Raw genomic sequence first — 25924 nt, forward strand, 5'->3', positions numbered from 1 at the left:
ATTTAGAAATAAGAATAAATATACATTAATGAACAATAATATTGTATATCATGTCACTTATTACGGAGTCTTGACCACATGATTTAAAGATGGAGCATAAGGCTAAGGCTCTACGCGTTACCTCGCTGGGGCCTACCTGCAAGTCTTGGTGACTGTAACTCACATAGAAGCGTAATAAGAATTTTGGGCAGCACGGTGTTGTAGTGGTTAGCACTCTCACCTAGCAGTATAAAGGGTCGCTGGTTCAAATCCCAACCATGACACTACCTGCCTGGAGTTTGCATGTTCTCCCTGTGCCTGCGTGGGTTTCCTCCGGGTGCTCTTGTTTCCTCCCACACTCCAAAGACATACAGGTAGGTAAATTGGCTTCTGTCCAAAATTGGCCCTAGTATATGAATGGGGACCTTGGATTGTGGGCTTCTTGGGGGTAGGGACTGATGTGAGTGTGCAATGTACAGGGATAGGGACAATTGTAAAGACTCAGGTTGAACTGGATGGACTGGTGTCTTTATTCAACCTTACTAACTATGTAACTTTCGTGGGAACCCCCACTCATCAGGAGCAATTGCAAGTACAGCGATCTATAGTAAAAAATAATAATAAAGGATTACAAGGTTAGACAATTGCTGAACACAAACAGGGAAAGAAAAGAGCGAAAAAGCAAGGATATTGCTAGACGCTCTTACCTATAATTGCATAAAGATATAGAGAAAATGCTATTGATGGTAGAGGACGCCATGAGGGAAACGGACCTCCCCCGGAGCTGAGGCCGCACAGATATGGCCACATTGAGGTCCAGGAACACAGCATGTGCAGCACCATAGGTGAATGTTTGTTTGCTGGTGGTCAGTGAATACTAGTGACAGTGAATGTGCTGCAAGAAAAAATAAATAAAAAAACTAATAGTAATTTATTGTTACAGATGTGTTGTAAATGTGTGAGACCAAACCATGTGCAACAACCAACAAAAAAGACATCAACCAGCTTTCCCTAAGCCTTAGCCTTATGTTCCATCTTTAAATCATGTGGTCTTGAGACTCCGTAATAAGTGACATGATTTCCAATATTATAGTTCATTAATGCATATTTATTCTTATTTCTACGTGATTGTTGTCTATGAATAGTATAATTGCACTACCGTGTACCAATGTTTCTATTACCCATAGATTGGATTTTAATTATACCATCATCAATTCAACCATATTGTTTATGAATTAGTATATATTCATTTTTATCAATATCTTTATTTTTCATATAGGTTATGTTATGTTACTATGCTATGTAGTCCATGATCATGTGATTCTACCTTTTTATGCTCTTAAGCTGTGCTTCATGTAAAGTCCCAATTTTTCGCCTTGTTGCAATAGGTTTGCTGTTGGACTCCAGGGAAGCGAAAGTTTTTCTCCCTTCAGACAAATTGCAAACTCTCAGATCCGCGGTCAAACTGCTGATGAACCGCAAGTGGTCGTCGCTCCGCTTTTGCATGCGAGTACTGGGACTCATGGTGGCTTCCTTCGAGGCAGTACTTTATGCCCAGTTCCACACCAGAGTCCTGCAGAAGGAGATTTGACAAAATGGGACAAATCTCAGTTGTCTCTGGATCGACGGATCCAGGTGAGTCAGTCAGTCAGACTCGCTGATCTGGTGGTTGAGGTCCCTGGTGATTCAGTCTGGAAAATTGTTCCTTCCTCTGAAATGGACGGTGATCACAACGGATGCCAGTCTATTCGGCTGGGGTGGAGTGATGGGGGTTCAGTCGGCTCAGGGCCTCTGGTCGACGTAAGAATCAGAGTTGCCGATCAATCTGCTCGAATTGAGAGCAATCAGGCTGTGCCTCTACACATGGTCGATGAGACTTCAAGGGCGTCCGATCAGGATACAGTCAGACAACGCCACAGCTGTGGCGTACGTCAATCACCAAAGGGGAACAAGAAGCTCAGCCGCTGCACGGGAGGTCGTTCACATACTTTGGTGGGCAGAGCGACATTGACGGCCATTTACATACCGGGAGTGGAGAACTGGCAAGCGGACACAGTCCACAGATGCTGGACCCAGGAGAATGGGCATTGCATCCGGAGATATTCCGCTTGTGCCTGAAGTGGGGCACACCAGATGTGGATCCACTGCCCTCCCCACTCAATCGAAAAATGCCAAGATTCATGTCCAGGAAAGAGATCTGTGGGCCAATGCGTCAGACGCGCTGGTGGCTCCGTGGGATCAGTACCAGCTGATCTATGCCTTTCCTCCACTGAAACTGTTGCCACGTCTGATTCGCAGAAACCGAAGGGATCCCAGTAATACTGGTTGCCCCAGATTGGCCTCAGCGTCCTTGGTACGCAGACCTGGTGCGTCTGGTGTTAGACGCTCCCTGGAGACTGCCGTTGCGAGAGGACCTCCTGTCTCACCGGGAGGCCCTAATGAGGGCGGTAAGGAACCTGCTAAGCCGTGGGGTGATAGTGCCTGTTCCGAGTCAGAAAGGTTCCAGGGGTTCTATCTTGGACCAGAAAGCCTTCAATTGCTTTGTAAATCCATTTGCTCAGTAGTCGCTGCACTCCATCAAGGGGACTCCCTGGCGTCTTTGGACATCCTAGATGCGTACCTGCACATACCCATATGCCTCAAGCATCAGAGGTTTCTGCCATTGGCAGTTGGGGAAGCCCACTACCAGTTTGTGGCTCTCCCTTTTTGCCAAGGTATGGCTCCAATTTTGGCTTTGAGACAACGCAGAATCATGATCATAGGTTACCTAGACCGTCTCCTCCTGAGAGCAGCTTCCACCTCAGAATTAAAGGAGGATGTGGCGATCACGTTGCAAACCCTGCAGGAATTTGGGTGGCTGTTGAACCTAAAAAAGTCAGTGCTCATACCGACTCAGCGCTTGGAGTACCTAGGCTTACTGCTGGACTCCATGGAAACAAGAGTTTTTCTCCCTTCAGACAAACTGCAGACTCTCAGAGCCACGGTAAAACTATTGATGAACCACAGCTGGTCGTTGCTGCGCTTCTGCATGTGAGTCCTGGGCCTCATGGTGGCCTCCTTCAAGGCGTTACAGTATGCCCAGTTTCACACCAGTCTCATGCAGAAGGGGATATTGTCAAAATGGGACAAATCTCAGTTAACCCTGGATCTGCAGATTCGGATGAGCCAGTCAGGGACTCCCTGTTCTGGTGACTGAGGTCCCCGGCACTTCGGTCCGGGAAGTCATTCCTACCTCTACATTGGACAGTGATCACAACGAACACCAGCCTGACTGGCTGGGGTTGAGTACTGGGAGTACAGTTGACCCAGGGCCTCTGGTCAGGGGTGGGATCCTTCCTTCAGTGGGCAGAGCAACATGTACCGACCTTGTAGGCCATTTACATCCCAGGAGTAGAAAACTGGCAGATGGACTATCTAAGTCACCAGATGCTGGACCCAGGAGAATGGGTCTTGCATCCGGAGGTGTTCAGGCTACCGTGCCTGTGGTAGAGCCACACCAGACGTGCATCTCCTGGCCTCCTGTCTCAATCGGAAGGTGCGGAGATTCATATCCAGGATAAGAGATCCTTGGGCAGACGAGCTGTTGGCTCCGTGGGGTCAGTACCAACTGATCTACGTTTTTCCTCCACTAAAACTACTACCACGTCTGCTCCGCAGAGTGGAGGCCGAGGGGATTCCAGTAATACTGATTGCCCCAGATTGGCCTCGGCAACCCTGGTAAGCCGACCTAGTACGCCTGGTTGTGGACGCTCCCTGGCAACTAACGTTACGAGAGGACCTTCTGTGTCGAGGTCCAATTCTCCATCCTGCTTTTCCATGGCTGGTTTTAATGGCATGGCTGTTGAGAGCCAGGTGCTAAGGAACCGGGGCCTGTCGGACTCTGTGATTTCAACTATGTTAAGAGCATGAAAATCATGTTCTCGGAAGATATACCATCGTACCTGGAAGGCCTACATCTCCATGTGTAAAGAGAAAGGGTGGTGTCCGCACACCTATTCCGTTTACAGGATCCTGCTGTTTCTACAGTGAGGAGTAGACCAGAAATTGGCTTTAAGCACCATCAAAGGGCAAATCTCAGCCTTGGCTGTCTTTTTTTTTTTTTCAACGACCCCTGGCATCGCACTCCTTAGTGAGTACCATCGTTCAGGGGGTACGACACGTAGTCCCTCCGGTCCGTCCACTGTTACCCCCATGGGATTTGAACCTGGTGTTGGCGCTTCAAAAACCGCCGCTTGAAAATGGGGAGATTCCCCTGTTGACTCTTTCCCAGAAAGTGGTCTTTCTGGTGGCCATCACATCGGCCAGGAGGTTTTCGGAACTGGCGGCCTTGTCCTGCAAGTCGCCCTATCTGGTTATCCACAGGGATAAGGTGGTGTTGCGTCCGCAACCGTCCTTTCTACCGGAAGTGGTCTTGGCTTTTCATATCAATGAGGACATTGTATTACCATCTCTGTGTCCTAAGCCGAAGCACCCTAAGGAGTTGGCCCTTCACGCTCTTGACGTGATTAGGGCTCTGAAGGTGTATTTGTCTGCCGCAGCTCCCTTTCGAAAGTCAGACTCTGTTCGTTTTGGTAGCTGGTCTGAAAAAAGGTATGGCGGTCTCGTCGGCCACCATTTCTAGGTGGATCAGACCGATTGTGGTACAGGCCTACGCCTTGAAGGGGCAGGTGCCCCCCTTTCCTGTCACGGCCCATTCCACTAGGGCAATTGGAACCTCTTGGGCTTTCCGACATCAAGCGCTAGTCGCTCAAGTGTGTAAGGCGGCGACTTGGTCGTCCGTTCACACTTTTACCAAATTCTACAAAGTGGATGTAAGCGCATCGTCTGCCTGCTTTGGCCGCAAAGTTTTTTTCAGGCAGCCGTGTAATGTTGCAATTCTGCACTCTTTAATCTGTTTTAAAAAGTTACTTTTGAGTATAATGCATTGTTGACCGCGAGTTCTGAGGCGGCTAGATAAGGTGGTGACTCTCCTGTTAGGGAGCACTTCTGGTTATGGGTGAAGTTTTTATGCTGTTCCCCCTCGTTATGACACTGCTTGGGGACATCTCTACGGTTAAGATTAGTGGAGCTGTGTCAGTCAGTGAACGAAATAGACAATAGGATTTTTGTACTAGCCGTAAAATCCTTTTCTCTGAAGTTCACTGACTGACACAGCACCCTCCCCTCGTATTGGTTTACATTATACTGCTTGTTGATGTACTGAGCTGCAGGAAGCAGGTTGAGGGGTTATTACTAGAGGGACCGCCCCCTGGGCAGAACTTTAAAGTTCTGTTTTTTCACATGTATATCATGTTCTGCCTAGTCCTTGCCTGAAGGTGGCATAATAACCCTATGGTCAAGATTAATGGAGCTGTGTCAGTCAGTGAACTTCAGAGAAAAGGATTTTACGGTGAGTACAAAAATCCTATTTTTGGCACACTTGGACAACCTCCTGTGGTGAAACAGTCAACCTGGGCCCAATTGACCTGATGGTCTAAATCTTGTGTCATCAAAAATCACTGTTGGAATTTTTTTCATCACCTGCAGGCAGTTTAATCACAATGTTTATTCGGCAAAAGAAACTAGTGCATTCTGCCTCTTGTGTCTATACCCTTTGTTTCGGCTGTTACAGGAGAGTTGCGTGACTGTAGGTCACCCTCTCTAAGGCTGCTTTCACACTGGGGCGGTATTCAGGCGTTACAGCGCTAAAAATAGCGCCTGTGTAACGCCTGAAAAAAACCGGCCCCTTTAACTCCAGTGTGAAAGCCGGAGGGCTTTCACACTGGAGCGATGCGCTGGCAGGACGGTGAAAAAAGTCCTGCTAGCCGCATCTTTGCAGCGGTGAAGGAGCGGTGTATTCACCGCTCCTACCCATTGAAATCAATGGGACACCGCCGGCAAAGCGCCGCTGCAGCGGCGCTTTGCGGGCGGGTTTAACCCCTTTTCGGCCGCTAGCGGGGGTTAAAACCACCCCGCTAGAGCCCGCACACCGCCGCTAAAACGACGGTAAAGCGCCGCTAAAAATAGCGGCGCTTTACCGCCGACGCTGCTCCCGCCCCAGTGTGAAAGCAGCCTTAGAGCCCACCTGTCTCCAGCCTCTTCTTAGATTACTTCAGATCTTTCCTTTGCTGCTCTAGTTCAAGTTTTTAAGCAGACTGAATTGTCTGTCCCTGAGAATCTGTTTGCTCCTGGCCCGTTGAGTCAGTCTTTAGTTCTGGGGATGGAGAAGACTTCTCTTCCCACCCTTCGGAACAACAATACATTTTTGTCTTTCTTAATATATGCATTCTGCTAATGGCCTACAGGAAACCTTAACCACTACAATACAGGGCACTTTCCCAGCCCAATTTTCTGCTTTCATCACTTTCGCAATTTCAATGACAATTGCGCGGTCATGCTACACTGAACCCAGATTAAATTGTTATCATTTTGTTTGCAAAAATAGAGCTTTATTTTGGTGTTATTTATTCACGACTCAGTTTTTTTAATTTTTTTTTGATATAAGCGAAAAAAGAGTGGAAATTTGGAAAAAAAACAATATTTTCTTCTTTCTATTTTAAAAGAAATCCAATAAAATCAAATTTTGTCATAAATTTAAGCCAAAATGTATTCTGCTACATGTCTTTGGTAAAAAAAAAATTTGGTTAAGTGTATAATAATTGGTTTGTGTGATCACGGACATACAGTGCCTTGCGAAAGTATTTGGCCCCCTTGAACTTTTCAACCTTTTGCCACATTTCAGGCTTCAAACATAAAGATATAACATTTTTATTTTTTTGTGAAGAATCACCAACAAGTGGGACACAATTGTGAAGTGAAACGAAATCTATTGGATTTTTGAAACTTTTTTAACTAATAAAAAAATGAAAAGTGGGGCGTGCAAAATTATTCGGCCCCCTTGCATTAATACTTTGTAGAGCCACCTTTTGCTGCGATTACAGCTGCAAGTCGCTTGGGGTATGTCTCTATCAGTTTTGCACATCGAGAGACTGAAATTCTTGCCCATTCTTACTTGCAAAACAGCTCGAGCTCAGTGAGGTTGGATGGAGAGCGTTTGTAAACAGCAGTTTTCAGCTCTTTCCACAGATTCTCGATTGGATTCAGGTCTGGACTTTGACTTGGCCATTCTAACACCTGGATACGTTTATTTGTGAACCATTCCTTTGTAGATTTTGCTGTATGTTTGGGATCATTGTCTTGATGGAAGATAAATCTCCGTCCCAGTTTCAGGTCTTTTGCAGACTCCAACAGGTTTTCATCCAGAATGGTCCTGTATTTGGCTGCATCCATCTTCCCCTCAATTTTAACCATCTTCCCTGTCCCTGCTGAAGAAAAGCAGGCCCAAACCATGATGCTGCCACTACCATGTTTGACAGTGGGGATGGTGTGTTGAGGGTGATGAGCTGTGTTGCTTTTACGCCAAACATATCGTTTTGCATTGTGGGCAAAAAGTTCAATTTTGGTTTCATCTGACCAGAGCACCTTCTTCCACATGTTTGGTGTGTCTCCCAGGTGGCTTGTGGCAAACTTTAGACGAGACTTTTTATGGATATCTTTGAGAAATGGCTTTCTTCTTGCCACTCTTCCATAAAGGCCAGATTTGTGCAGTGTACGACTGATTGTTGTCCTATGGACAGACTCTCCCACCTCAGCTGTAGTTCTCTGCAGTTCATCCAGAGTGATCATGGGCCTCTTGGCTGCATCTCTGATCAGTCTTCTCCTTGTCTGAGCTGAAAGTTTAGAGGGACGGCCAGGCCTTGGTAGATTTGCAGTGGTCTGATACTCCTTCCATTTCAAAATGATCGCTTGTACAGTGCTCCTTGGGATGTTTAAAGCTTGGGAAATCTTTTTGTATCCAAATCCGGCTTTAAACTTCTCCACAACAGTATTACGGACCTGCTTGGTGTGTTCCTTGGTCTTCATGATGCTCTCTGCGCTTTCAACAGAACCCTGAGACTATCACAGAGCAGGTGCATTTATACAGAGACTTGATTACACACAGGTGGATTCTATTTATCACCATCAGTCATTTAGGACAACATTGGATCATTCAGAGATCCTCACTGAACTTCCGGAGTGAGTTTGCTGCACTGAAAGTAAAGGGGCCGAATAATTTTGCACGCACCACTTTTCAGTTTTTTATTTGCTAAAAAAGTTAAAATTATCCAATAGATTTCGTTCCACTTCACAATTGTCCCACTTGTTGGTGATTCTTCACAAAAAATTAAAATTTTATATCTTTGTTTGAAGCCTGAAATGTGGCAAAAAGTTGAAAAGTTCAAGGGGGCCAAATACTTTCGCAAGGCACTGTATGTACGCAAATGATCATGTACAAATGTGTGCAGGTGCTCACGGACATATGTGTACAGATAAATCATTGAGACATGTGATTTTAGTGGGACATATGTGGTGGTCATGTTTTTATTATTAGGGACATGTGTTTTTATGTTTTGGGGACATATGTGGGGACATTGTGTTTATACTGTGTGGTGTGTTGTGTGTTTACACTAGACTGGTGATCAGTGAGTAAAAATCTGTAAAAAAAAAAAAAAAAAAAACAGCTCATACTCACTGATCACCAGCCGGCTGCAGCGATGACTTCCGTGTGAGGAGAGGAGGAGCCGATTGCCTAGCAACCGGCTGTTTGTTTACATCACATGATGCCTGTGATTGGACACGGCCGTCATGTGATCATGAGGGCCAATCGCAGAGCCCTCCTGCCGATCCGAGATGCACCGTGTCCGGGTGACACGGGCGCATCGGCATCGCGCCGCTGCGCGGGCAAGCACGTGCGGTCCCCCTACTTCTGATGGACGATCAGGAACGTCCACTCAGAAGTAGAGAGCTCCCACCTGGCCGTATATGTACATTGGTCGGGTGGGAAGTAGTTAAAAAGCAATCGGGGTAATAGCTGTTCACTTGTTCCGAAGCATTGCTCTCTTATGACATTGCTCCCCTCCTCTGATTTTTAGCCCCCTTTCAGGTGCACATAATTCAGCCTCTCTGACAAAAACTGATTTTTCTGCCACTCTCTGAATTCTTCAGAAAGCGTTCAGCGCGCCTAGAACCTTCGGGTTTTCAGAAACCAAAAAATGTTACACTTTCTCTCTCCCGCTCTGTCTGTGGCTCAGAGATGGAATCTTCTAACCTGTTTGAAGATGAAATGGAGGAAAGCTAAAGGGATACAGATATTGTAGTGGGGCTGCAATTTTTCAACACTTGCTATTTATAAAGCAAAAACTGTGGCCTAGTCTTTGCCTGGCAGTTTTCGAGTGTCCATCGCCCAAACCAAGCCCCTAAGGCAGTCATTGCGACCCTCGGCACCCCAGATGTTTTGGAATTACATTTGTACTGCAGAGTGCATTAGCATCATGGGAAATGTAGTTCCAAAACATCTGGGGTGCCAAGGTTCGCCTTCACTGCCCTAAGGGCACTTAGAGGCAGGCCAAATAAAAAAGACCTTTCCTAACTACACACAAATTGATAGTTCATTGAGGATTGACCTAATCCTGAAAGAATATTCATTCTCCTCAAGCTTTTTGCTGAAATTTGTCCTATGAAAAGGTAATTAAGTAAAAAAATAAAATGCCTTTTTTTTTCGTCTGACTAAGCTAGAGAATGTAATTTGTAAAGTCTCTAGAATGTGTTTTATCTCTGTGCATGAATGCAGGATTTTGTGGTTTAAAAGCATGGTCTGCTGAACCTGCTTCTAATAAGCACTTTTTACACATGCCTTTTGCTGGTCAACTGTCTGAGGTATCCCTTGATAAATTCATCCAGGAAGTCACTGGTAGAAGGTGCTTCTTCCACTAAAAAAAAGAAGCCTCCAACTCCTGCATCCAATACTACTTCTGCTCAGCAAATGGGGCCAGTTCGCTTTCCCTAACTAAAACGTGATACTTTGTTTCAAGTGAGGTGATGGCTATTGTAATTTGTGCCAGTCTGGATTTGAGACATCCTAGACTCCTGAGTTAAAGGGTTACAAAATAGAATTTCTCTGCCGCCTTCCCACTTTCTACCCTTCAATCATGAGCTCAAAAACAAAGCAAATTTACTGGCTGCTTTGTGACAACTTCAGTCACATTGAAACACATTGAGAGAATGTACCAGTTACTTAAGAGAAAAAGAAGTGTTATGAGATTTTGTAGAAACCTATTGACCGGACCACCCAAAATTGGACTTGATCTTTTTTCATATTACTGGGTTTAGTAACACTTTAAGGTCCCACATGCAGACCCTTAGATCCCTCAGTTCACTTTAACACCAGTGTTCTTGGCCTAAGAGAGCCATCAGACTCTCAACAACACTTGATCTTCCTTCTTCGGGGTCACCCAGTCAGGTGCAGTTGTACAATGCCACAGCAGTGGCCTACATAAACCATCAGGGGGTCATGAGAAGTCAATCTGGCTTAAGAGAAATTCATTTGAAACTCTCCTGCGCATAATTTCACGTTACAGCTGTCTGCCATTCACAGCTCTAGCATGAACAGTTGGCAGGCAGACTTTCTAACCTGCCAGTGCAATGCATACACCAGGGAGCATTGTCTCTCCACCTTGAGATCTTCCACACTCTGTCAACAGTGAGCGGAACCAAATATGTACATCCTTACCTCCCCAGGTCCAACAACTGACTTCAGATTTGTAGCCAGGACCAGGGATCATCTTTTCTTTGCATTTGATGCCCTTTAAAGTGGTTGTAAACCCTTACAACACACTTTGACCTACAGGTAAGCCTAGATTAAGACTTACCTGTAGGTCCAAGAAATATCTCCTAAACCTACACGGTTTAGGAGATATTTCCCGAAAGACAGGCACCGCTGTCTATGGTGCGAGCGCCGTAGACAGCGGCACGCAGGCGCACTGAACGCGCCGTGGTCAACAGCAATATGCCACAAGTGGCGGCTCCCGTGCGCATGCGCAGGAGTGACGTCATCGCGGCTTTGCCGAATGACAGCGGTGGAGCAGGAGACCCACCTAGAAGATGGATGCGCCGGACTACAGGGGACAGCGTGACTTCGCTGGCTCCTGTGTCAGGTAAGTGACACATAATGGACTACTATGCGATGCATAGTAGTCCATTATGCTTTACCTTTGCAGGGAATGAAAGGGGAAGTAAACCCATTAGGGTTTACTTCCTCTTTAAATTCTTTTGACTCATTGAAGCTGATCTATGCCATCCCTTCAGTAGAGATTCTGCTTGGACTACTACGCAAAATAGTGGTGAAAAGGATTCTAGTCAATCTCATTGTAAATTAATTCAGAAGGACTCTGTACACACACAGGTGTAATTTTGGCAGTCCAGCCTTGACTTCTTCCAAACAGACTAGATTTACTGGCACAAGACCACAAGCTTTCAGGGTCACTTCCCAAGGGGCTGCTCTGCTGCATTCTGAACACAGGAGTTTGGCTGTTCAGGATGGGCACCATTCAGAGAATGCTTTGCATTTTGTCAGTGAATGTAAAGCATTCTCTGATTGAGAGGGAGAAAGTGATGTCACTGAACCACCTCTCCCAATTGAACGCTTTTTGCATTAATTGAGAACATGCAAATGAATCTCTGAATAGAGCCCATGACGAGAAGCTGACCATCTGTGTATAGAATGCAGCAGGACAACCACTTGGCAGGGGGCCCAGAAGCTAGTGAAAATCACTGCAGTAGCGTGATACTACAGTGATTTCTGGCTTCTAGAGCAAGGATCATTAAATGGCGGACTACAGTTTGGACATAGATCGAGTGACTGTCCTGTCCAAACAGAGAGCGGGAGTCTTTTCAGATTAACAAGTGGGTAATCGCCAATTGTTAACAGAATAAGGTGGGCAGATCCTGCTGCTCCTCCCACCCCCTGCCCTGCTGTGAGGCTGACAGCAGTGGCTGAGCAGGAGACACAGAAGAGGACACCCCAGTCTAAGTGCCTCTGCCTTCTCAAAGGTAGGACAGTGCAGGGGAGGCTTGCATTGAGTGTGGCACCATGATATAAAGGAGCACTGTTTTATGGGGCACTGCAATGTGAAGGGCAACTGGGAACACTGTATGGGACTGCTTTAATGGGGTGACAGTGATGTGAAAGGGGGTCTGTGATGGGGGGGGGGGGGGAGAGGACACTGATTTGAAGAGGGGTCTGTGATGTAAAGGGTAGGCTGAAGACATTGATGTACAGAGGAGAGACTGGTGTTCTAGCACAAACCTCAGATTCAGTGACCACTGCCAGAAGGAAATTTCACTGACCAGACCTCCGTACGTTTTAATTCAAGACACCTGTTCTAGAGGGATTCTCAGGATTGCTACTGTATATATGCATAGTTACATTGGTCCAGACATACAGTACGAAACTTAAAGCGGTTCTTCACCCTAAAGGGGAAGTTCCGCTAATCTCATCCAGGTATCTGCACCCACTTCTGGGTAGACGCCCCCCCCCCCCCCCCCCCCCCCCCGTTGTGTTCTGGGAAACACACAGTTCCCAGGAGACAGCGGGGGACCAGAAGAGACGCGCGGCACGACATGCGCAGTAGGGAACCAGGCAGTGAAGCCGTCATGCTTCACTTCCCGATTCCCTGACAGAGGATGGCGGCGGGGGCAGCAGTGAGACGAGCGATCGCTCGTCATCTGCCGCCGACATCGCTGGACCCTGGGACAGGTAAGTGTGATTTTATTAAGTCAGCAGCTGCAATATTAGTAGCTGCTGGCTTTTAATTTTTTTTTTTTTTTAGGTGCAGAACCACTTTAACAAAAAATATCCATACCTGGAAGTCTGTAAGCTAAAACATTTTTTGCCTTCTGTTGTATTTAAAACAGTAAATGTGTAAGATCTTGTTACTGATCACCAAGATCTATACCCAACTAGCACTGCATAAAAATTGATGGATTATTATTTTTCATAATTGCCAGTCTTGGATACTAAGGTAAGCGCTATTTTGACATTGCTGTGTTTGATTGTCACAGACCAGGGCAGCACATACAGTGGAGACTTGGAATCTGAAGCAGTGTCTACGCCACACAGCTGGGAGGATGAATTAAACCACTATACTTTAAGGTCAAACAACTTGCAAGAAACTGATGCAGAGCTTCAGCAGTTGTCCAGAGTGGGAATTGAGCAGGACTTGGAGACAGACTTCCCAACAGGTTTGTCAATTTTAGCTCTTTAAAAAAAAAAATTTGGAGCATTTCATTTCAACAGACCTGGACATTTTAGGCTAGATTCAGACTACTGCATCTCGGAAACGCATTCACAATCATGCACATTCCCGACACATGAAACACGCTGCTGTTTGGCACACCCATGAAGGTGCCATTAATTCTTAATGGCACCCCTATGCATTGGAAACTGGTGTGTTTTTGCACACAATAAAGTGGATGTAAACCCTCAGATATACCCAGTGAAGTGAACAGCCTCAGATGATACAGAGACAAAACCAATCTCCCTATATAATTTTTACATATGGCACAGTGGTGTAGTGGTCAGCACTTTCACCTAGTAGTAAAAAGGTTCCAAACCGCAACACCACCTGCCTGGCGTTTGCATGTTCTCCCTGTGCCTGTGTGGGTTTCCACTGGGTACTCTGGTTTCCTTCCACACTCCAAAGACATGCTGGTAGGTTAATTGGATCCTGTCTAAATTGGCCCTAGTATGTATATGTATGAATGTGAGTTAGAGGTGTAAGCTTGAGGGTAGGGGCTGATGTGAATGTATAATGGGTATGTAAATTGACAGCGCTATATAAGTACCTAAAATATCTGCTGTCTTCAGCTTACTGTATTCTTTAGAAAGTGCACAACGTGTTAGAATTAGAGGTCGACCGATATGGGTTTTTCTCTGGCCGATGCCGATATTTAGAAATCATGGCGGGCGATATATAATGCCGATTTTTTTTGCCGATGTGTTAGGCCGATTTTATTTATTTTATCCCCTTCATCTCATAAAACAGACACCTTTCCCACTGGGGCGTTTTAGGCACTTTTGGGCTAAAAATAGCATCTGTAAAGTGCCTGCAAAATGGCTCCCCTGCAGTCTGTGTGAAAGACAGAGTGCTTTCACACTGAGGCGATGCGCTGGCAGGATGTTAAAAAAAAAAAAAAAAAAAAAGCCCTGCAAGCAGCACGTTTGGAGTGGTGTATACCTCTCCTCCACCACTCCTTCCCATTGATATTAATGGGCACCACTGCCGAAGCGCATACAATGCGATTTGGCAGCGGTGCTTCACGGGCGCATTTAACCTCTTCTTCAGCCGCTAGCTGGGTTATATGCGCCCCACTAGCAGCCGAATAGCACCGCTAAAATGATGGCAAAGCAGCAGCATTTTACCATCAACGCCTGCCCGCTCCAGTGTGAAAGCAGCCTACAAAATAAACAGTCAAAACTTTTGGACGAAAAAAAAGGGGGCTAACCTTACTGTTAGGTTTTTTTTTCTTTTTTTTTTTTTTTTTTTTTTTTTTTAGTGTATTTTTTTTTTCCCCCAAAAAAATTGCATTTGAAAGACCTCTGTGCAAATGCCGTGTCACATAAAATATTGCAACAACCGCTATTTTATTCCCTAGGATCTCTGCTAAAAAATATATATATACATTTTTGGGGATCTAAGTGATTTTCTGGCAGAAAATACAGGACTTTTACTTGTAAGCAACAAGTGTCAGAAAAGATTTAGTCTTTAAATGGTTAAACTGAGAACTCTACACACTGAGTTGAGTTCATTCATTCAAGTGTAAACATTGTATCTTTTTGCTCTTTTCTTGGCAGACTGCCCAGAGAGGAAACAAGTGCTTCTATGAAGACTCAGGCAACTTGCATTGACTTCTATTACAGAAGTCCTTTCCAAGTTGTGCTGTAGTTCTAAATCTGCCTTTTTATCAGCTCAATCGGCCAATGCCGATTAATTAAAAAATGACAAATATCGGCCGATATATCGGTCGACCTCTAGTTAGAATTATTTTCTTCCTTTTCAGGACTGGGAGTGAAGTCTTGGCATACTATGTGACAGCTGATTAGAGGAAAGGCACACACCCCTGCTACACATAGGCAGAGGAAGGAAGGAAGGAATGTGTAGAGCTGTGCTTTAAATAGACCAGCTCTCTACTAATCTGTTTATAGCACCCACCCCGACACAAATTTCAGGCTAGTTCTATTTAGTTGTTGGAGAACTTGTCAGAAGTTATGCTAATAACAGAAGAATGGAGCAGCAGAAAGACAGGGACTTAGGGCTTTGGAAAAAGATAAGTAAACACTACAGATATTTGTGCTTGCGTCAAATTTCATGAATCATGTTTACATCCACTTTTAAACTAGCGCCATGCAATTTAGTCCAGTGCGATCTAAAAAAAAAGTCATTTCAGTAAAGTTAGGTGGAAAAAAAAATTGACAGTGCTTAATGGGGAGGGAAACTAAATGTTTAAATTTCATTCCCTACCCCAACTGAACTACACAAACACACCAATAAACAGATTAAAAAAATAAATACACAAACACACATCTACATAAATGATAGATTCTCAACATATGTTTGGTATCGCAGGTGCATGTAAGTCTAACAAGTCCACTGCCGTGGCAGATGTTACTAGGTAGAGGGAATGGAAACCAGAGATCTCCCCACTGATCTCCCTTTGCTAGAATAAACACCAAAGTGATGTGCATTATGCCACTTCTGGTTAAGATTGTCACTTTCCTCAGCAGAGGCCATAGAGGAGCACAAGCTCGCTGGCACAAGCTTCAATGAAAGCCTGTGAGACATCAGGGGGTGTACATGGTATAAATCTCTTCACACACCTGCCACTATTTATAGTTAACTCTAACCTGATGACCTGTTGGGGCTTTTAAACCATCGCCTATTGTAAATCTTAAATACTGAAGTTATTGTTTCACAAGGATGCATAACTTTTATATATATATATATATATATATATATATATATATATATATATATATATATATATAATCTTTATTTAACAAAACATTTTTGACAAATTTTTATACGACATTTACATATCCACATATATACTATTCATGCATATGGATTACAATCCACTGTCCCAATCAAATCATTGGTCAGTTCCTCTTGCCTATTATCAAATTTATTCTCTTATTAAATCCATATCCTTATTAATATGTTAAATCCCTTTTTGTCACTCTCATTCATCTAATATCTCACACCAACTCACCCCATTCACACCAACTTGCTCACCTACCAAAACAAAGAAAAAAACCTCCATTCTCCTCACTTCTCTACTTAAGCCTTTGTCCTATATACCCCTCCACAAAGACTGTAAGGCACTAAATTCTTTCCAAATCTGCCACGTTATTTGTGTTTTTTTTAATCCTTCAATCACCATCCTCTCCTCCCAGGGAGCACATCTCGCCCATCTCACACTCCCGCTCCCACTCCTCTATAGAAGGTCATACCTTTTCCACTTCCTGGCAATGATAGTTCGTAATGCAATCAGGAAGTGTTTTAGGATACCTTTATTTATATTCTTGACTGATCCTGGGATCATTGACAATACTGATATTGGTATATCCGGCTGTAACAGCACTCCTGTCACAACCGTATATATTTTTCCCAAAAGAGCTGGACCCCAGGGCAGTAGTACCAGATATGTGACATTGTACCCTTTGCCCCACGACATCTCCAACATATCTCTTCATTCTTGGGACTTATCTTATACATGTCTACTGGGCATCTATACCATCTGGCTAATGTTTTATAATTACTTTCTTTGTGTCTACTAGATATTGATAATTTATGTGTTAATGTAATTGCTTTTTTCCATTTTCCTCTGGGGATTTTAATCCCCAATTCTTCCTCCCATGTTATCTCCTGCACATTAATTTTTGAAATTAGATATCTATATACACTAGATAGAGTATGTGTTGGTTTCTGTTCTTTTAGAAATAATTTTACAAGATCTGTCAATGGTCTGTCCACTATGCCCTCTTTCGTTAGAGATGAGATATATTTTTGGAGCTGCCGATACTGCATGCATTTAGCTTTATTTTCCATACCCAGGGTGTCCAGTGAAGGGAGTCTATTCTCTTCCATTATCTCTACCAACCTAGTGTCTTCCTTTTTCTGCCATTTCAAGAAGGTTCTCGCTTCTAATGCTGGTAAAAATTCTGGGTTGCTGAAAAGAGGGGTCATTGGGCTTATATACGATGACCCTATCCCCCGTCTCAGCAGTCTATCCCATACTTTCAATGTTACAACCGGGAATGGCACATCCCCCACAGGGGGACGATTTTCCCTTATCCATGGCAATACCGTCAATCTAATGGCTGTGACCTCCTCCTCGAGTTTCACCCACCGTTTGCACCCCACATTGTGAAACCAGTCCACAATCCTAGTTATAAACACTGATCTAAGATATGACAATAAATCCGGGAGGGCCAGGCCTCCATCTTTTTTTTAACCAATTTAATGCATCTCTGCTGATTCTAGCAGGCCTGCCCGCACAGATAAAACTCTCTATGGCCTTACTTAGTTGATTCAGGATATTTGTTGAAGGGAATATTGGGATAGTATGAAATATGTAAAGAATCTTTGGCAGTATATCCATTTTTATAATGTTTATTCTAAACAAAAATCTCCTTATATTGTTGGAGTGTCTTTACTATTTTTTGCATTATGGGGAGATAGTTAAGCTCATGAAGCTTCTCTATTTCTCTGAGAATAAATGTTCCCAGGTATTTAATTGCATTCGTCTGCCATTTAAAGGAGACATTATTTTTAAGGAGTTCCACAGTATTCTTTAATAATGTAATATTTAATGCTTCTGATTTAATATAGTTCACTTTGAAGTTACTTTAGCAAAGCGATCGAATTCCCGTATAAAATCCCACCTATTGAAAATCTTAAATACTGAAGTTATTGTTTCACAAGGATGCACAACTTTAAGGTGTCTATTTACTCAGCACAATCTCATCTCACCTTTTACATTTATTTAATGTTTGATATCTACTGTATTTACTGAGCATAACTGCCTCTGTGGTGTTGTAATAAAAATTAGGTAATGATTTGCGTGTTTGTGCTCAAATTTAGTTTTAATGTTTTTCTTTTACAGAACATGTTATACGGTATTAATGCAACAGTTTATCATTGCATTTTAGATCTGCAAATACTTTACCTATTTAAATAGATCGTACAGGACACAGGCTGGCTGAACACTGGCAAAGCTTTGAACATGCTCCCTTGGGCGCAACCCTATAATACAAACACACTCTGTGGACCTGTTTTTTGCTACTGTCCTTAGGTGATGCACCTCTTCTCCCTTATGGAGATATTTATAACTAGTAACTATACCCGTAGAAGCCGTGCAGGGACATCTTTAATATTGATTGGGCCCTGGGCAAAAAATTTCTTGCCCCCCGTTCAATTTCACTCTCCACCTGCTCTGACACATACAAGAAATAGCAGCTAGACTTAAAATCACATTAACTATATCAGATCAGGCAGCAATTGTGATTGGTTGCCAGCGGTTAAAGCAGATCATTGCTGCTTACTGACTGGTTGCTAGAGGTTACAGCACACATTTCAGCGCACTGATTAGTTGTTAGAGGTTACAGCAAATGATTTCTGCTTAATTGGTTCCTAGAGATTACGGTACAGTATTACTGCTCACTGATTGGTTGCTAGAGGTTACAGCACATCATCTCCTCACTGCAGGGGGGCATGATATAAATATGAATGCCACCTTTATTTACATATCCGTGCCGCTGGCAGCAGCTACTTATGAATGCCGCCGCTATTTACATTTGAATGCCTGTTATTTACATGTAAACACAGGGTCTGCGGGTGAGTCATCTGTACACAACAATAGTGCCAGAGCTGGGCAGCATTAGTACCAGCAATTCACACAGATATTGGGACACAGCACAGGACTAAAACTTCAAAGGACAAGTGGAATTTAAACTGGAATAGTTGGCAAATATGAGGCAGCTGCTTTGGGCCCAACAACGACAGGGCCCAGGGCAACTGCCCCTTTTTTGCCCTGCCTTAAAGACTGCCCTGAAGCCGTGCATTTAGATCGGACTCCCACCATTGCACTGAGTGGAGTGAATGTAGTTAGCCGCAGGGTACTATACAGGTCCAGGGCTATTCCTATGGTCCCCAGACCCTGAACACCCCCCACTCCCCAGCTCGCAAGCAAGCCTGGACCCATACAGGGACCAGCAGCATGGAAAGGTAAGAGAGGTTCAAACTGTTATTGGACTGTTACTGTAGCCTTAGGACTCATGTGTACACAGACTAGGATGGCCGCTGGCCATGGGAAAAAGTTTCAAAATGGGAGCAATTTTGAGGTCAGCGGTCAAAACGTTCCTAACCTGAACGCAATTCTTCTGCGTTCAGGAGAGGACGGTTGAACCTTCACTAACCACAGCAGCTTTTAAACTCTTGTAGAAGCCTATGCGTGCATAGACACATAGGCTTTTATGGAGTTGATTTTTGAAGCTAAAGTTTAGAAGCTGTAGTGTACATGAGCCCTTGTAGTAAGTATGAAACTTGCTATCTCCACTTCTTGTGGTACACTTATTAGGGTCTCCTGTATAGTATTCATTTTTCTGTTAAAACTATTTTAAAACCTGTAATTTGAGGTTGAATTTTCACTGTGGAGTGTTTAAACTTTCAAACTTAGTAAAAATTCCACTATTCGGAGCGCAGTTTTTGGTGGATGACTAGATGTTACATCACACACAGGTCAAACTATTAACACCACTTCTGCCTATAGCCCTTATAAAATACTAAGACACTTCCTCCCACCCTTTTTGAGGACTTTGCTACAAAACGGTTGACACCTTGATTACTATGCATCTTTCTGCCCCTGGTCACAACGAATGCGGCTTTGAAATCACACTACTTTCATGTGCGGCTTGCCAACATCTGTGCGGCTTCATGCACGTATGTCAATGAATTTACCAAAAATAGTACAGGAACCTTTTGCAAATATTTTCGATTTGAAAATCGTATTTCTTTTTTTCAAACCGATGCAATTTAGAGTTGCACTGATTTGAACGGTTCCATAGCCACAAAAAGGGTGTGATTTTTTTTTTTCATGCAAGTTTTAACTGTCAAATCGCATGACAAGTTGCACCGGTGTGAACAGGGAGCTCTATGAACACACTTCATTTCTGCACCCTATTTCATGAGTACCACATAGGGAAAAGTTAATACTGAGTCAAATCACGCCGGGGAGGGAAAATGGCTAATTGGGCCCAATTTGAAAATTTTCACTTAGGGGTGTACTCACTTTTGTTGCCAGCGGTTTAGACAATAATGGCTGTGTTGAGTTTTTTTTTTTTTGAGGGAAAAAAAATTTACACTGTTATACAAGCTGTACACTCACTATTTTAGATTGTAGTAAAGAGTAATTTCTTCAGTGTCACATGAAAAAATATAATAAAATATTTGAAAAAATGTGAGGGGTGTACAGTACTTTTGTGAGATACTGTATATACACAGAGGGGAAACAGACTACACAACATTGAAGATGGATCATAATGGCAAGTGAAATACAAAAGTGTTACCGATGGGACCACAACTCCCAGCAATGCTATGGGACAGAAAAAACAACAACATAGAAACCGGTTTGAAAATGAATAAAAGCTTGTGATACTTTTAAAAGGGAAGAGTGCAATAATTGTGTGTGTGTATATGTATATGTATGTATATATATATATATATATATATATATATATATATATATATATATATATATATATATATATATATATAATACACACACACACACACACACGTTTTTTTTTTTTTTTGTTATCCAGAGCACCCTACCTATCTACTTTCTCTACCGGTTTACATTGCAGTCTTCTCCCTTCATAGCTGCCCTTTCCTTTTACACCAAAGCAAACCTCACCCCCTGTGCATCACATCACCCCCCCCCCAATATATCACAGCCTCTTCTACAGCCCCACCTTGTACAGTATAGCAGCCCTCTTTACCTCACATCCCCCTTTTACATCATAATCCCCCTTGCCTCCCCTTTACATTGTAGCCTTTCCATTACATCACAGTTGTCCCCACTTTTTGAAGCATATAACAGACCACCGCTGAATGAATTTTGGTGACAAATGTGTTATAGAATATTATTCAGTAGCAGAAAAGCAACACTGCACATTAATACCTATTCTTTTAATTTTACAGAATCATTTGACCCACTCAATAAAGGTTCCAGTGCATTTGGCCGGTCCAGAGGCAGGCGAAAACACAGAGATGGATTTCCCCAACCCAAAAGACGGGTAAGTGGGAGCCTCATATCCATGTTAATCCTACTAGTAAAGGAGGAACTCAAATGTATCCAGAGGATTATTAGGGTTTTTGGGGATATTCTGCTCCTGAGTAGATGGCTGATTCAGTTTTTAATTTGAGGACATACTTAGCATTCATATAAGCAATAGACAAATGAATATTTTGCAATATGTATGCAATTGCAATATTTTGAGTTTGTTTTCAGGTTCAAATGGTAACAGTCGTGTTTGTTTTCTGTGACGCGTGTTTTTGTTTTGTTTTTCTTATTTCACAAATGCAAGCACTTATTTGGTATGCATCTCTCTCTGTTTAATTGGCCTTATCCATAAGGACTAAGAAGTGATCATTGTGCATAAATGTTGCCATATTATGACCACTCTTGGCTAAAGAATAGCATCTGCCTTGAAGGTGATGAATATGAAAAGGCACAACTCTTATGAATAATCTTCTCTCATTTATTGCAGGAACTGAGAACATTTTACATTGGCACATTAAAAGCCACAATGTTTACTCTAGGTTTGGTTCAACAACATAAGCATAATTTTTTAAGTGCCGAGTACAAAGTGTCCCGGAGCCTTTTTTTACCATTTGTGTACTGCTCTTGTATTTGTGAACAATCTTAATTTAAATTCTTACTCAGTTTGATTGTTTAACCACTTCAGCCCTGGAAGAATTTACCCCCTTCCTGACCAGAGCACTTTTTGCGATTCGGCACTGTGCTGCTTTAACTGACAATTGCGCGGTCGTGCAATGTTGTACCCAACCAAAATTGGCTTTCCCCCCCCCCCCCCCCACAAATAGAACTTTCTTTTGGTGGTATTTGATCCCCTTTGCGTTTTTTTTTTTTTTTTTTTTTTTTGGCGCTATAAACAAAAAAGAGCGGTAATTTTGAAAAAACTCATTATTTTTTACTTTTTGCTATAATAAAAAAAAAAATAATCCTGCGAGCCTTAAAAAGCTCCCTCCTAACTATATATCCCTCTATCAAGCTGAAAACGTTAAACACGTCTCATACATACGTGCATAATAAAATTAAAATAAAATATGCTGCGCTGGATAGTTCCTATACCTAATAATCCGTGCCTTGCTCTATAAATATAGATGCACAGGTGAGTAATAAAGTGCATAAATAATAAACGCACAGCTGGTATAAAGTGCAGGTGCAATCCGTGGCAAGCAAATAATGCGCGCACAAATGTAAACACACAACTGGAAAAAAAGTGCACAAGTGTAAATAGTGCCAGAACCACACTCAATAAATTTGAGTAAAATATATAAACCTAACCATTATGTGGTGCCACCATATACATATAACACAAATAAAATTAGAAAGTGCTTAATGCATACCAATGTGACAACAAAATTGCAAAAAGTAAATAAAAGGAAAAAAAAAAAAAAAAATATATATATATATATGTATATATATATATATATAATGTGTATATATGTATGTGCAAGTGCATACTACACCATATGATTGTCCATATATAATAAACATTAAACAGTCTTTTGTAGCAGCCTGTGTTAGGCTGTGATGAGAAACAAAGTACTGATGGTGGTGAGATGCAAAACGACATGATCTCCAGTGATCAAATTGACAACATGCTTCTACATCCAGCTGTGATTCTGAATCATGAATAGGTGAAATCCAGAAACCCCTTATGGTAATGAACTCGCTTTGGCGCGTGTGACACTAAGTCAAAACATGCATATGAACCACTGTGGGTTTTTTCCTCAATGCAGTATTCAAAAAGTGCATGGAAAAGGGAAAAAAAATGATAGTGCAATATCGTTTTAAAATTTTATTACACACACGTTAAAAACTGCTCCTCTGCTGGGTGACTCGCATGTATAAGGTGCGCCAGTGCACCATACTTCATAGAGCCTAATAGATACTGAGAACAGTATGGGTTTGGCTTGTATTTCCTCTAGGCTGGTATACTGTCTCTCACTCCATTCGTCCGACCGTCCATCCTGACCTCTCAGGGGGTTCCTCAGATACACCACACCCGGAGTATCGACACGTGTAGGTGAGGGACCAGGACGGCGCGAGACAGTATACCTGCCTAGAGGAAATACAAGCCATACCCCCCCCATACTGTTTTCATTATCTATTAGGCTCTTTGAACTACGGTGCCCTGACTCACCTTTATACATGTGAGTACCCTGGCGGGGGAGCAGTTTTTAACTTGTGTGTAATAAAATTTTAAAACGACATTGAACTATCAGTTTTTTTTGTTTTTTTTTCATACACTTTTTGAATACTGCATTGAAGAAACTTCTGATCCAGGGAAACAGCTGAGAAACCCATGGTGGTTCATATGCGTTATTTGACTTTGTGTAAAAGCTAGTCACACACTCCAAGGTGAGCTCATTACCATAAGGGGTTTCTGGATTTCACCTATGCATGATTCAGAATCGTGGCTAGATGTAGAAGCATGTTTGATCACTGGAGATCACGTCGTTTTGCATCTATCTAATGACCATCAGTAATTTTTCTCATCAAAGCCTAACACAGGTTGCTACAAAAGACTGTTTAATGTTTATTATATAGCGACAACAATCATATGGTGTATGCAATATATATATTCTCATTTTTTTATTTACTTTTTTCAATTTTTTTGTCACATTGGTATGCACTTTCTATTTTTATTTTTATTTGTGTTCTATGTATATGGTGGCACCATGTAATGGTTAGGTTTATATATTTTAATCAAATTTATTGTGTGGTTCTGGCACTATTTGCACTTGTGCACTTTTTTCCCAGTTGTGTGTTTACATTTGTGTGCGCATTGTTTGCTTGCAGATTGCACCTGCACTTTATACCAGCTGCTATAATATATATCCCCTCAGTTTAGGCAGATATGTAAAAAATCGCAATAAGCGTATATTGATTCATTTGCGCAAATGTTATAGTGTCTACAAAATAGGGGAGATTATAACATTTTTATAATTTTTTTTCTTTTAACACTAGTAATGGTGATCTGCGATTTTTATGGCAGACACATCAAACTATTTTGACACATTTTTTGGGACCATTGGCATTAATACAGTAATCAATGCTATACAATGGCATTGATTACTGTACAAATGTGAGTGGAAACTTTGTACTCTGTTCTGGGTTCCATTTAAGGTGAAGGGTTCCCTCATACATGCACACATTACAATGACTACTTCAGGTATAAAGCTGGCACGTGACCAATTCAATACTGTTACCATGTTGGTCTGTACATTGCGTTGAAAGTTGGCACTAAGCATTGTCTTTGAGCACAGAAACCTTCCATCAGACCAATTAAATTCAGTTGTGGATCATTTATATTATTGTACAGATGATGCTGTTATATGAAAGCAAATCAACTGAGCACAGATTTAACTTTAACAGTTCACGGCATTATTATTAATTTTTTTTTTTTTTTTTTTTTTTTTTTTTTTTTTTTTTATAGGGTCGCAAAAAGTCAGTAGTAGCTGTAGAACCACGAAACCTTATTCAGGGTTCATATCCTGGATGTTCGGTTTTAGGTTCCACATTAAAATATATGTATGGGGTAAATGCTTGGAGGAATTGGGTACGGTGGAAAAACTCTCAAGAGGAGCCAGAAGACATCAAGTTTGGAGGTAAAGTCAATAAGTAAATCGGGTAACCAGTGTATATGATAAACCGTAGCACCAAATTTCATACATTTACTGTAAAGGAGATGTTTGTACCTCTTTACATGTCTTGTGTTCTTTGTGTAGTGGGCAAGCAGGGTAGGCTTATTGACACAAGTTCACAAGAAATGGTCTACATTGGATTACCCATTGGATGGTCTACTAAAACACTTTAATAATGTGAAGTAGTGGTAGTTTTCACTTCAGAACTGAGTTTTACCAGGGTTGACATGCATGCATGCATTTCTTTATCGTACATCATGGGACACAGAGCCTTAAGTAATTACTTAATGGGTTATGGGCCACCTTCAGGTGATGGACACTGGTATACCCAATACAGGAAGTTGTTCACTTCCTATATAACTCCTTCCAGGAGCACGTCTGTTTTTTCGCCAGTGTTTAAGGTGTTGGTCACGAGTGAAGATGCTGGATTTAAATAACCTCCACAACCGGATCCATCCAAGCCACTGAGGCCACAGGATGGTACCTGGGCCTTGCATAGAAGAACAAGATTTTTCCTGTAACGCCTTTTGGGCTGGACTCCAGGAACCAGGACACTTTTTGGTCTTGCTACATTACCTAAAGTTGCTCCTGAGTGGTGCTATACAGGTCCAAAGGAGTGGAAGTTAAGGGAAGAAGCCTAGGAACTGTAAAGAGTCCACCTATGACTTTTTCTTCCAAAAATATTAAAAACATTATATGCCTTAAAAATCTCGACTAGGGGGAGTAAATTACACATGCCTCAGTCCCAGCAATTCTGTGTCCCAGATAAGGCTTCCTCTCCTGAGAAAACTAGTGGGGTACAGCAGCAGTACATAAACAAGATATTGTCATGTATAAAGGCTCCTATTAAACAGTCATTCCCTGCGTAATCAATCTTGCCGTCGCCCTTTAAAAAGAAAAAAAGCCTCCAATAAAAACACATGTCTTATGCCCACTTCAAATAACTCCCCCAACAGTACTATGCTATGCCACACATCCTTTTTCACGTAGTTGTCCCATCAAACCCCCCACAGTATTATACTATGCCCCTCTACCCACACACATCCTCTGCCATCCCACTCCACTGTAGTACC

The 25924-nt window shown here is 42.5% G+C and overlaps 1 protein-coding gene across 2 annotated transcripts in view; it reads left to right on the forward strand.

The window, feature by feature from the left end:
• ZMYM4 (zinc finger MYM-type containing 4) overlaps positions 1-25924 on the forward strand; it is a 191873-nt gene that overhangs the window by 145475 nt on the left and 20474 nt on the right. For both annotated transcript variants that reach the window (XM_077481731.1, XM_077481730.1), the window contains exons 20-22: positions 12898-13077; positions 21096-21190; positions 24644-24815. In XM_077481731.1, coding sequence (XP_077337857.1) covers positions 12898-13077; positions 21096-21190; positions 24644-24815 — 447 coding nt within the window. The remainder of the gene's footprint in view (positions 1-12897; positions 13078-21095; positions 21191-24643; positions 24816-25924) is intronic.

Source organism: Lithobates pipiens, unplaced genomic scaffold, assembly GCF_037356315.1.
Source record: "Lithobates pipiens isolate NorthernLeopardFrog02 unplaced genomic scaffold, aLitPip1_a1.2 Scaffold_16, whole genome shotgun sequence".
NCBI lineage: Eukaryota > Metazoa > Chordata > Amphibia > Anura > Ranidae > Lithobates > Lithobates pipiens.